This window comes from Chinchilla lanigera, unplaced genomic scaffold (assembly GCF_000276665.1).
Source record: "Chinchilla lanigera isolate Chin_1 unplaced genomic scaffold, ChiLan1.0 scaffold00064, whole genome shotgun sequence".
Lineage (NCBI taxonomy): Eukaryota > Metazoa > Chordata > Mammalia > Rodentia > Chinchillidae > Chinchilla > Chinchilla lanigera.
The window spans coordinates 1,081,137-1,094,831 of NW_004955465.1; the positions used below are offsets into that span (position 1 = coordinate 1,081,137).

At 37.0% G+C, this 13,695-nt stretch overlaps 1 protein-coding gene across 1 annotated transcript in view; it reads left to right on the forward strand.

Annotated features, from left to right (window-relative positions):
• The window catches only part of Ranbp9 (RAN binding protein 9), a gene marked incomplete at its 5' end in the record, with an annotated part of 80,176 nt that overhangs the window by 38,488 nt on the left and 27,993 nt on the right, over nucleotides 1-13,695 (forward strand). Inside the window, 3 exon segments of the mRNA XM_005398797.2 lie at nucleotides 3,876-3,928; nucleotides 4,783-4,950; nucleotides 9,745-9,767. Of these exon segments, the coding sequence (XP_005398854.2) occupies nucleotides 3,876-3,928; nucleotides 4,783-4,950; nucleotides 9,745-9,767 (244 nt within the window).

Sequence of the window (13,695 nt, forward strand, 5' to 3'; positions counted from 1 at the left end):
ATTTTGAAAGTTTTGCAGGGTACACCAATCTGGGTTGGAGGTGTTTTCTTTTAGTGATTGAAATACTTCATGTTCTTCTTGAGAGTTTGTGTTGAGAATTGAGCTCTGATTCTGATGGGCTTTCCTTTATAGGTGACTTGATTTTTTTCCTCCTAGAGCTTATTATAATCTGTTCTTGTGTTGAATTTCTGGAATCTTGACTATTACTTTATTGATTGATGATTGATTGATCAGTCATACTAATTGGAGTTCTATATGTCTCACTTATGTGTATGTCAAATTCTTTTTCCATGCCTGGGAAATTTCTACCATGATTTCTGTGAACAAGAATTTTTATGTCATTGTAGTATCTCCTGCTTTTTCATTGACTCCAAGGAATCTTATATTATTCTTCTTTGTGTCATCTAGCAGCTGTTGGATTGATATTTTTCATGGTCCCTTGCTAGTTTTAAGAAATTTTTCTTTTCATAATTGCTAACTGCAATCTTATCTTCTAAATCTCATATTCTGTCTTCACATTGGCTCATTCTGCTGCATATACTTTCTATGGGATTTTTAATTTCCTGGATATGTTTGAATTTGTTTCATGGATTCCATTTCTTTTGTATGTTAGCCTTTCATGGTTTGCATCATTTCCCTAAGTGCCTCTTTTTTTTTTTTTTTTTTTTTTAAATCTGTGTCTGCTCTTAAGTTACTGGCTTTCATTATGGTTACCATCTGTAGTTATCTGAGAAATCATTTCTGATTGTTTGTTGATAGTCTCAATATGTCTTAAGGGTGAAGTTTGATCTTCCTCAGTCTGTGGTATATATTTTCAATTCATATTTTTCAGTTCTGGAACATTTTTAGCTAAATGAGCTTAGCAAATACTGGTGCTGTGTTGTCCTTATTTTTTAGTGATTATATTTCCATTCTTTTTGTTTTATGTGTGTTAATTACATTTATTTTCATCTCTTTTAGTGTCATCCAGAATTCATATTCTGATTGTTAATTTTGTTAGTTTTATATTTTAGAGTTTTGTCTTTGCAGCCTCATTTTGTTTGGGAAATTTTGTTAATTGTGTTAATTTTATTCTCTCTTTCTTACAACTTACATTTTTTACCTCCTTGGCCCCTAGTCCAGAACCAGTTTTGTACTACAGTTTCCAGGTCCTTTAGTATGATTGGGAAAAATTGTAGAGTGAGTCACTAATGTGTGTGATGACTGGTGTAGGTCCTAGTCAAGACCTTTCTCTCTTTCCTTTTTACTAGGCCTAGGCCACTGTGTGAAACAAGCTAAGGTAATAGGTGGCATCACTGTTTTGTTAGCCTCCTTTCAGACTTTGGCTTTAAGTAGTAAGTGTAACTAATCTGTTTCTCCAAAGAGGGGCAAACCTCTGGCCTCAGAAGTGTGGGTCCTTGTCATACTCCAGCGTTTTGCTGACGTGGAGCAGTACCCCGACTCACAGCTTTGTGTTGGGTGATTGTTCTCCTCAGAGACAGTCTGGTTATGTGCTAAGTCTTGACAGTACTTACATTTTATATCATACTTGTAGCAAATACAAACTCATGAGCTTTCTTTAGTCACATGTAAATGTTATTTCTTTATATTTTGTCACTCTTATTCAGTATGTGCTTTTATTAGTAATATTGATCTTGTGAATTTGGCTATGGATTTTAATATTTAGTAGGGGAAATCCTGTTATTTTTCTTTTTAAAAATATCTTAAGAGGTAGATGTGATGGCCTATACCTATAATCCCAGCACTCAGGAGGCTGATGCACGAGGATTGCTGCAGATTTAAGGTCACAGTGGTCTTCATAATGAGATCAAGGCCAGCCTGGACCACCCAGCGAGACCTGCCTCAAAAATATTACTGGTCATAATTCTGTATTTTAGTATATAAACTTTAAAAATCACTTTAGCCAGACATGGTTGGCACACGTTTGTGATCCCAGCACTTGGGAGGCTGAGGCAGGAAGATTGCCATAAGTTTTAGGCCAGCCTGGGCTACATAAATGAGTTCAAGGCTAGCTTGCACTATCTAGTAAGATCCTGTCTCAAGAAAAACCAAATGCATACATATATACATACATAAACACACACAGTTAAGTACTTTGGTCCATTTTAATAAATTGGATTTGACTTTGGCCTGAAATATATCACATATATATGTTCCTTTTAGAAAGATGGCAGTTTTTCAGTTGTCAAATTAGCCAGATTCATACTATATCCATTTATTTAGAGCTTTTACTATATTGTTTTTGAGCTTTACTTGAGAATGTCTTTCTTTTTGATTTCTATAGTTACTATGACTTTTATATTCTCGCACACCACTTCCTTTTTCTAGCTATGTATTACTAGAAATTAAGTTATCCAGATATTGTGCCAAAATGCCTAATTAATTCTAAAAGCTTTTGTTAGGTTCTGTGGTTTTCTTTGTATATATTCTCACTAACTACAAATCAAGGTAATTTTTGTTCTCTGATGTTTGTACTGGTTGTTTAGTTTATTTTATTAAACTATCTGAAAACTAAACAGTATTTAACATCCTTGTCCTTAGTGACTTGACTGTTCGCTTTCTTGCTGTGGATTTGGAAGCAAGTGTGTATATGTTACTGATTTTCTGCTCTTCTTACACTGGAGATTTTATGAGGAATGGTGGCTGAACCTTATCAAATGCCCTTTTAAATCTTGGTCCAATCATGGTGACTTAAACTTTCTTTTAACAAAGTAGATTAGTTTGCTCTTTTTAATTTCTCAGCCTATACCTGTTGTGTTATACTCTCCCATTTTCAAATTTTACCAGGTTTTGTTATGTTTTATAAGCTTTTGAAAATAAATTGCATACCTCATAATTATCATTTCTTCTTTCCTTCCTTTCTTTCATCTGTCTGTCTGCCTGTCTGTCTTGTACTGGAGATTGAAGCAAGAACCTTCATGCCTTCTAAAATGACCTAGTGTCTAAGTCCTTTTTTTTTTTAATGCCCAGGGGCTCATTAAGCTCCTAAGTTGTCCAGGGTGGGCTAAAGTGTGATCTTCCTGCTTCAGCCTGTAAGTGTGCTGGGATTAGAGGGAGTGTGCCACCATGCCCAGTTTAATTTTATAAATTAGAAGTCAAGAGTCTCTTATTTAAGTAGAGTTTGTCAGTTTGCTCAATTTAGCAAACCATTATTATGTATGTGTCCTAAACAGATTTTTTAGTGTAATTTTATTAACTAGTTCAGATGTTTTTGATATGATATTCTTTTCAAATATTAATAAATGTCCCCTTTTTGGTGGTGGTCTGCACTTCCACTGTGTCCTTTTGGAAATATGTTTTTGTCTTATTTAACATTTCCTTTTTTCTTTTTTTTTTTACACAAATTCCTCTGATTTTTGAGAAGTTATAAAAATTACTGGTAGAAAGAAGATATTCATAGGTAACAGTTACAGGACTTTAAAAAAAGTAAACTCCTATGGCATTACTAATGTTTCAGGTGTGTTGATGAGTGATTGTTATAGGAGTTCACTTTGAATCTGGGTTTTATTATTGCTAAATATTGTACTTTGTTGCCCTGTAATAAATTGTAATTTTTTTATTGCCATACTAAGTATCAAAGTCAGAAGTGCTGTACTACTGACCTACATCCCCAGTTCCTTTTATTTTCTTATTTTAAGACAGGGTTTCGCCAGGTGTTCCAGGCTGGACTTGAGAACTTGTGATCCTCCTGTCTCAGCCTCCTTCAGTGTTGGGATTATAGACATGTGCCACTGTGCCCAACTTGGAATAGCATTTTTGTTACAACTCCAAGAGTTTCAGCCTGGACTTGGTTCTGATAATATTTGAGTGTGTTTGATAATTTACATATTCATGACTATAATAAACTGCATTTTTCCTTTTTTCCCCTCCAACAGTTACATGGGAATTGGTCTTTCTGCTCAAGGTGTGAACATGAATAGACTACCAGGTACACTTGTAATTGAATTCTAGTCTTACAATCTTATTGGTAGCTCTTTCTGGTTAAAATTTTCAAGTAATAAGGCTGAACAGTTAATGATACGATTGTCTATATTTTGGGAGTACTTTTGTGTTTTGTTTTTGTGATGCTAGGATAGAAAACTCAGAGCCTTGTGCTCAGTGGGCAAGTGCTCTGCCTCTTAGCTAAACCCACAGCCCTTGATTTCCTGTGATTTTAATTACCTATGTTATGAATTCCAAGTGGTACATGCACTGGCAGTATTAACCATTTTAATGTGACTGGTTATCTTTGCTGCTTGTCACAAGCCTGACTTTTAGCCCATCCTCCGTTTATGTCGGGAGCTACAGGCTAATACTAAAAGTCAGCTCAGGAAGGTACCGAGTATACTGCACAACTGTTGCTTGATACCATTTAGCAGAAGGAAGTAATAATTCTTGGTTTTTGTTTTCTTCTATTGTTTGCTAATGTTAAAAATTAATTGTAGGGGGGAGTATTTTGCATTAATCTTTGTGTATGGCTATGTTATTTCTTCAAAATCAAACATTCCCGAGTATATTATGGAGAAACACATGCGTGGAAACAGGCCTTGCTGTGGATATTGCATTTGTTGTTTTCAGCCGTAATCCCTTGTTTAGTACTTGTTTTAGTGTGCTGTGTGATGAATTTATTTTCTTGAATGTTCTAAACAGTATTTTAATACAGAAATAATTTCATAGTGTAATTGTTGAGACTCTAAATTTTGTCATGTTATCTGTTGTATTATTTTCGCTCAAGATCTTAGTGAATAAATGTATCAAGGAGCCTTACTTCTCATTGTAAATATACTGAACTTTTCTCTTTAGGTTGGGATAAACATTCATATGGTTACCATGGGGATGATGGACATTCATTTTGTTCTTCTGGAACTGGACAACCTTATGGACCAACTTTTACAACTGGTGATGTCATTGGCTGTTGTGTTAACCTTATCAACAATACCTGCTTTTACACCAAGAATGGACATAGTTTAGGTACAGAAATAATGCATTGCATGCACAATAACAAGATATTGTGATTGCTGTACTTCCGACATGGTATTCATGTTTATTAGATGATTCTCCTTTATAGATAGACACTTCTAGACATGGTTTCTTTTCTCCAGGTGGAAGTTGAGGAAATGGTGAAAGTTTGTATTCTGGTACAGAAATGTAAGCGTTTTACTTGGGTAAAACCTTTCACAGTATGATCCAGTTCTCTAGTAACAGGTGATATAAAAAAAGAGCTGTCACTTCTTAGGATAGAGTGGGGAACCCTTTCAAAGGGTGGAAAGCTCAGTGCTTCAAATCAGTGGAGGGCAGTGGCACACTCAAAGGGCAGTGGCACACTCAAACCTCCTAACAACGTTGCTAAAGGATGATGACTGTGACACAGTTGTGCAGGAGGGTGCAGAATTAAACACTGAAGTAGTAACATAATTAATAAGCATAAAAGATAGATGGCTAATAAAAAATATATAGGTTAACGAAAACTTTAAGAAACCCATATACTGACAGACTACTGGAAAATCGGGAGTTCCTATTCAGTTGAATATTCCTGGACTCAGTAGAGGTTCAAATTTAAAATTATGTATAGTTGTTACATTTCCTTTTCTTTCTTTTTTTTTTTTTTTGCCTTTTTGAGACAGGGTTTAAATATGCAGTTCAGGCTGGCCTTGAACTCATTTTATAGCCCAGGCAGGCCTCGAACTCACAGTGATCCTCCTGCCTCAGCCTCCCGAGTGCTGGGATTACAGGTGTGCACCACTACGTCTGGCCTACATTTCCGTTTCTTAGCAGGTCTTTCCCCTTTTCATTTTGTTTTTTATTTTTTTATTTCATTATTTTTTCCCTCCTTTTAGAGTTACAGTAAATACTAAGAATAGTAAGACTAATGCTTCAGAAAAATAGATGTCATATTACTTGTACTGTTGGGAAAATCATTGACTCATGACATTATTCCTAATGGGGTAAAGTGAAAGAAAGCAGAAGGCAGAAACTCTGCTTGTGAATAGCATTTTAAAAGTTATAGTACACGTAGCCTCTTTATGCATGTAGCAGATGTTCTTTAAACCGCAAAGTTGTCTTCTCATAGTTGAAAGGTCTAAATTCCTTGGTTCAGTTGACGGCACTTACTAATTTTTTTTAGTGTTTTTACATAATCCTTGTATAAAATTACCTTTATTTTATATTTACATTCAGCTTAACATTTTTATTTCTGATTGCTTCTATTACTATTAATAGTTACATAATTCTGTGTGGTAAAGGTCATTTCAGTTTTACAAAAGATCTCTATATTCTCATCAGTCTGGTAATAGTAATGCCTCATGCAGTTTATATGTCATAAGTTAACTGAGTTAGTTGGCTTGGCTGATTAATGTGTTTTAAGATCGTAAACTAAGATAGAGGCCTATTTTTTAGGTATGACTTAATGGCTTGTTTAAAAATGCAAAACAAAATGCTTTTCCACAATTAGTCATTTTAACACTAACTTTTTAAACTTTCTGGCAAAGAAAATTTTATTTTGAGAGATGGGAACGTTAAAGGTGAAGTGATTTTTTTTTTTTTCCCCTGTCGCATTATCACAAACATTTAAATTGAGTGTTTCCATTGTCTATGAAAGCTATTTTAAAAATAAGATGCTTCCTAAGAGAAGACACTTAATGGTATTCTAAGTATGGTAATACCTCACTTGACAAACACTTCGGTTTGCAAACAGTCTGTTTTGAAAACAGAAGTGCTCAGCAGAATTTTGCTTCAGCTCACAAACTCCACATTGGGTGACAAACATGACCATAACCATCTTCCCCACACAAACCACATGCAACTGGCATCCCAGAATCGTGAAATAAATTGTTTGTAAATCGTGGTACCACTGTAAATTTGAAATGTTTGGTGTCATGTATTCTTAAATTTAATAAATAGTAAGCACTTAGAGAGCTAGTATTATATTGACTGATGAGTTCTTTAATCAAATGGACTGATTCTTGGTTTATATTGTGTGGCCTTATGCAGGTTACCTAACAATGCTGTGCCACAGGTTTGTAAGTTTGTAAAATAAGGTACCTGTAATACCACATTGTGGTATTAAACTAAAATGATAGGTGAAGTGAGTACTCTTAATGTTTTTGGTGTTTTGTTTGTTAGGGTGTAGGCTAGGTGCCAGGGATACAGTGATGACATACTGGTGCACAGAAATTGTCTTCTAGAACAAGGATTCTCTGTAAGCTATAGCCAAAGAGGCCTCTTGGCCTGTTTTAAAATGTTCTTTGGAACACAGCCACACCCATTAATTTATGTCTTGTCTATGGCTACTTTCCTATTACAGCGGCAGAATTGAGTAGTGGTGACAAAAGACCATCTGGTCTGGAAAGCAGAAATACTGACTATGGTCCCTTTGCTGGAAAGGTTTACCTGCCTTTGATTTAGATTCTAGCTTCTGAAAGATAAAATGCTCCACAGTTCCTTGTAATTCCCAAAGGGATAATTTCTACCCCAGAGTGATACATCTTTAATTTCTGTCTTGTGCAAGTCTCATGTAGAGTAAACATTTTGCTTACCATGCAAAGAGAAGTGGAAAGGTTTTTATTGGAGAATCATTTTAGTATACACATGAACTTAATTTGTTTTTGTTTTTTTAAACTTTATTGAGTATTATTTGTCAGTTGAAGATCACATTTAAACAGCTTCTTGACAAGTCAGGATATTACAAAAATAGAAAATTGTTTTCTGTGTAGTGTTTAAATAGTTAATGCTGATTTGCTAAAGTGGTATCTTTTTGTGGTCTGAGCCACGTAGGGTATGTTTGGCAGTATCTACAAATGTTAAACTATGGAATGACTTGGGGCTTTTGCTGGAGTTCTTGGCAAAGTGAAAATTACAGTAATTACTGACAAAGGATTTTTGCTGAAATAATCCAGACAGTTTTGTTACAGGTATCTTTGAGAAAAGTAATTGATTAGGCTATATTATAAAAATGGTAAAAATTGTATAAGTCATTTTTGTTAAAGTATTTTTTTCTTTTGTTTTCTGTGTTTAGTTTTCTGAAAATTTATAATTTTTACATTTGGCTCAGAGTTACTTTCAATGAAAGTAAATTAATCAGAATATTGTACATGGTATGAAAACAAAAACAGCTGTAGCTTTGCTTTCCTTTTGGCAAATTAATGTGAATCTACTAGTTTTTAAGTCATAGAATCAGGGCTTTACTAACTACAAAACATTATTTTTATACATTTCTTTCTAAAAATATGTACAGATTGAGTATCCTTTATCTAAAACGCTTGGGACCAGAATTGTTTCCTATTTTGGATTTTTTGGGTGGGGATGCTTGCCGAAGAATGAGATAACTTGCAGACGAGACCCAGCTTAAACACAGAGTTCATTCATGTTTCACGTACACCTTATACACAGAGTCTGAAGGGCATTCTGTGTGATATTTTTAGTGTACCCATATTTTGACCGTGGCTCATCACATGGGTTCTGGTGGGAACTTTTACACTTGTAGCATCATTGTGATGCTCAAAATATTTTGGGTTTGAAACATTTTAACTTTATTACTTTAAAAAGTAAAGTTAGAAAGTTTGTGTTTGGTTTCTGTTTTCTATTGGTACAGCACAATTACAGATTTTTTTAAGTGAGAAGAGACCTTAAAAATGATTTCACACAAGACAGCCTTTTTAAAAAATTATGTACTTATTTATTTATTTTTTAAGCTGGTAATCAAGACAGTAGAGGTCCACTACTGGGGTTTGTTTTATTTTCTGTTCATGTATGTTTAGACTGGAAGAACTGAGAGTAACTAACTCACTGAGATCATCCCTTTCTCATTATTCTAGCACTTAATCTTTTAAACATATCAGTGAAATATTATAGAAATACTTGGCCTATTACTTTCAGCTAACTAACATATTTGAACACTTGAAAGGAGATTATTAAATTGTTGCTTTGGGGCGTGGTGGTGCATTGCTGTAATCCCAGCACTCAGGAGGCTGAGGCAGGAGGATTGCTGGGAGTTTGAGACCAGCCTGTGATACAAACTGAGTTCAGGGCCATCCAAACTGCATAGTGAAACCATCTCAAAAAGACCAAAAAACCTCCCAGAAAACCCCAAAAAACAAACCAACCACCACTAAAAAAACCAAATTGGATGCCAGTAGAATTATTCCAATGACATTGCCGTTGCTAAAGTTGTATTTGGAACATGACTGTGTTGAAATTACTATCAAGGGAATTTCAAAGAAATTCTCAATTGTGTAAGTTTTTATTTTTTGAAGGAGAGTTTTTTTCCCTTACAGGAATCAAAAATTTCAAGAAACACTTAAACAAGTGCTAAACTTCGTTTTGTTCACCTTTTATAACAAGACCTTGCCAATTCCGTCTACATAGAGTTATTCAAAAGCTAAATCCAGATGATTATCTACACTGCTGGGTAATGCAGTTTGAGAATAAAAAACCCAATGTGACTATTCTGCAGTCATTTTTCTTACGTGTTTCCTAATGTAGTATTGAAGACATACTGAAAACGGTTTTGGAAGTCCTAGAGTTGATAGCGGTGTCCAGAAATAAACTTATGTGTGGCCAGCAAGGGTGATGCTCTTTACTGACAAGGCATTCACCTGGACACATTAATGTTACTGGGAAAATTAGTTCTACTCTCTTGTATTTAGGTTTAAGTTTTTTTTCTTTCGCCATTCTGTCTCTTCTTTTGAGGTAGAAATTCAGATTGTCACTCTAGTTTGCCTTAAAACAGCTTCTAATGTCACTTTTTTTTTTTTTTTTTTTTTTAAGGTATTGCTTTCACTGATCTACCGGTAAGTCATAATTTCTTAAAAGCAGTTTTGCATTTTCAATGAAAGTAACTGTAAAGAAACTAAAACTAGGCATGTTTAGAACATGGTGTGATGGATACTGGATTTAAATGCCACACATAGAATAGAGATCCTGCTGCATAAAGTAAAACAAACCAGAACTGAAAACTGAAAATACACTTTTTTATGGTGTCAGGGATTGAACCTGAGCAGCACAGCTGATAAGCACATGCATGTTCTACCGCTAAGCTGCACCCTGAGGCCCTAGATACTGTTATATTGTTATTGTACATTGATTTGAAATTGTTTCTTTGGTATCTTTGCACTTTGTATGTTGCACAGCAAAGGGCTGTTCAACAACTGTGCTGTGTATTTGCCCAACGTGGTAAAGCCTGCCACACCAAAGGTTCTGGTGCCCGTTTGGTGAAACGGGCCATAATGTTTTCTGTTCTTTTGGAGTTTACAGTAGTGAAATGAGAAGTTAGAGAATAGGTAGGCCATGAAAAGAAGTAAATTATAACATTTTAAAAAAATTATAACATTTTAAAAGGTTTCAAGTATTTTGGAAAGAAACAGGAAAAATAGAGTGCGGGCACATCAGAAGTAGGACTTGGAGTTAGTTGTACAAGCAACTCAGTTTTGCTCAGGGTGTGGCCTGAGCATAGAGCTAGGAAGGAAGGAGGAAGTAGCCAAATGTTTGTGTAGAGCAAGTGTTCTAGGCAGCTGAAGGGAGGGGAGGGGAAGGCAGGTTATGGAAAGAGTAGCATGGAGTGAGGTAGTGAGGAGTGGGGAGTGCAGAACGTGCAGTAGGGATGAGTGGGAGATCACAGTAGGGTCATGTGCAGTCAGTCATTTGGACCCTGTAAGCCACTGAAAGGATGTTTGCTCTTAGTCAGAAGCAAACATCATAGAGTTTTAGTTGTTATAGAACTTCAATTAAAGTTTCTTGCTGATGGCTAGGGTGAGAGACTAGGGAGAAAGTAAGGTAGAAGCAAAGAGACATGAAGAGCTTTTTGCAGAAATTTATATGAGTGATAAAGGTGACTTGAACAGTAGCAGTTTGATTCTAGAGTTGATGTTTATGGTTTTCTACATGATACAAATCTTTGCCATCAGGAACATTTCTTAAGAGTTCTCCATTATGTCTCTGGGATCCTTTTCCAGTCTGGTGATGGCATTGTGCACATTTTGATGCTGCCATTTTCTTAATGTTAGAATGTGATGGTAGTAGTAATGGAAGGTTTGTTTTTGTTTTTTTGTTTTTTGACAATAGGACTCCATTATTCCTTTCTCATTTGGTCTGAAGTGGCTCATTGACTGAAATGTCCTATATGTTATAGTTATGCAGCTGTTTCATAAAAAATACAACAAAAAAAGTACATGATAGAGTTTTACAGTGAGCTCATTTAGCACTTCTTGTACAAGCAGTGATGTTGGTATCATGGCAGCTGCCTGACCAGTTAGGGACAGACATATGGTGCCATCCATTATGGGATGCATTCTCATTTCAGGGATGAATTGAGAAATGATGGGGGGCTCAGGCAGAGAATAGACAACAACAGACAGGTGATTTCCTTTAAGAAATTCCCAGGAGGGAAAAATTTATGTAGCGAGAAATACCGTTAAGCCAAGGAAGGTTAGGAGTGTGCAGATGAAAAGTGCTCACCAGCAAGCATTATTTAATAAGCAGTGGTGAAGCAAGTATCCATCTTTTGGAAGAAAATACGTCGTTAGGATTTTATCTTATATTTTATAGCAAAGTGTGATCTACACAGAACACACTTCATTTGGCGCTTAAATGAAAAACAAATATTCTTTTAAAAATCCAGCTGAGAACCAAGAAACTTGCTAGTGGGTTAGATGTGAAAATATGAAAAAGAGGATTTGACTTTTAAGATTGTGGGTCTGAGGAAAGAATGGAGATATGAAAGACATGGAAAATAGAGGGAAGGTCAGTTACTGGTAGAAGGAAAGCTTTAGATAGGTCCAGCAACTTTTTTGTTTATTGTTTGTGGTACTAGGGATCAAGTCCAGGGCCTTGAGCTGCACATCCCAGCCCTTGTGTTTTGTTTGTTTCAGCATGAGAAAGTTAGTAGCTGCTAGTTAGTTGTAAGCAAGAAATAGTAATGGACGCTACAGTCCTCCTTCCTGTAGCTGGTGGTGAAATGCTTCGTTCCGTGGCTCCCTGCATCTTTGGCTGGCACCCCAGTTGGCTGCGGTGAGTTGCCTGATGGGCGACTCAAAGGCCCTGGAGTGGTCGTGGCTTCCACTGGCTGCACATCTGGGTGTGCAGCTGGAAAAAGCCTCACAAGGGCAAGAGCCCTCCTGTCCATGGCTGGATCAGATCAGGTTCAGAGTTTCTTTGAAGACTAGGACACCCAACCTAGTGCAGCCAGGACTCACCGCTGTTCCCCTTACGTGGCCCCAGCTGGTTCTGTTGTGTGGAGCCGGAGCCTGCCTCCTCTGTGACTGCCCATCACCTCTTCCTGTCCTGTCTCCTTGCTCAGGCAAGGCTGGCCCGAAGGGTTCAGTGCCTGGGCCAGGCTGTCCCCTGGGCTGTATGCCTGTTCGTCACCAACATGACCCATTCTGGAAGAGCTGCCATGGAGTCCGAAAGGGCAGATGCTTGGCCCACAGCAGGACTTACATGATCACTCAACCACCTTCATCTGATCTGCCCCCGAGTCCTGCCATGTGCCAGCCACTTGTTTTTGTTTGTCAAGTGACGAGGTCTTGCTATACTGTCCAGGTTACCCTCAACTCTTGGGCTTACTTGGTTCCATCAACCTCCTGAGCTGGGACTGCAGGTGCATGCTTGTACCTAGCTTAGGTGGAACAAGTTTTGAGGAGGAAGATCAATAATTCAGTGGTGCATAAGTTAAAAGTCAAGTTAATTTAAACACATTATGCAAGACTAGAATTCAAGAGACTTATCTGGGCTGGTGATAGAAATTTGAAAGCCATTGGGTTTAGGTGTTGCAGTCATAGAGCTGCCTTAGATCAACAAGGGGGTTCATAGACACAGAAGAGAAGTAGGGCAAGAATGCAGTTTGGCACATGCTAAATTTGGAGAAAAGAAGGAGCCACCAGGGAGGTAGGAAGAAGACCAAAAGTGGATCCTGGAAGCCAGGGGAAGAAATACATGAAAGGAAGAGTGCTTAGAGGCACACACATGCCAGTGATACATCATTTAAGATAAGGACTGAGTTAACCATGGTATTTAACAGAAAGGAGGTCACCGCTGACATTGACAAGGATGCTTCATTGTAATGGAGAAATCCTGTTTGGAGTGGATTTAAGAATAGGAAATGCAAAGTTACAGTCTCGGGGCAGTTTTGGAAGACTTTGATTAAAACGAGGCTTAAAGTCCAAATGGGGTAGTAGCCAGTGAGAACAGTGGAGTCAGAAGAAGCAAAAAAGCTTGTTACGTTTAGTAGGCTGTTTTCTGTTAAATGATTCTCTAGCAAGCAAAAAGCATCAGTGTAGTATGTAGAGAAGAAAAGTACCATACTGGAAGGGATGGCCTTTAGAGTAGTGCATTTGTGTGACAGATGGCTGGGCATTGTATGTAGATGTGGATTCAAGTAGGTGGGTTGATGGGTCCTTAATTGGTGCTGAGGCTTCGGTAAGAAGACTCCTAAGGTTCACTTGAAGTTGGTTAACTGGTTTAGTTCCCATTATCTCTTCCCTTTTGTGGCACTGAGCATGTCAGACTAGTTTGTGAGAGCGAGAGCGAGAGTGAGCTGTGTTGCCATGATCTTTCACTTTTTGTTAGTAGAGTAATGATCCTTTGGAAAGACTTCATTGCTTGTAAACATGGATTTTTGTGCTACCTTTGAAACACCAGCTATGCTGTTTTCCCTTGTCTATACATAATAAACCGTTGGTAATGGATACGCAGCTTTTTGGCAGTATGACTAGTTAGGTGGTT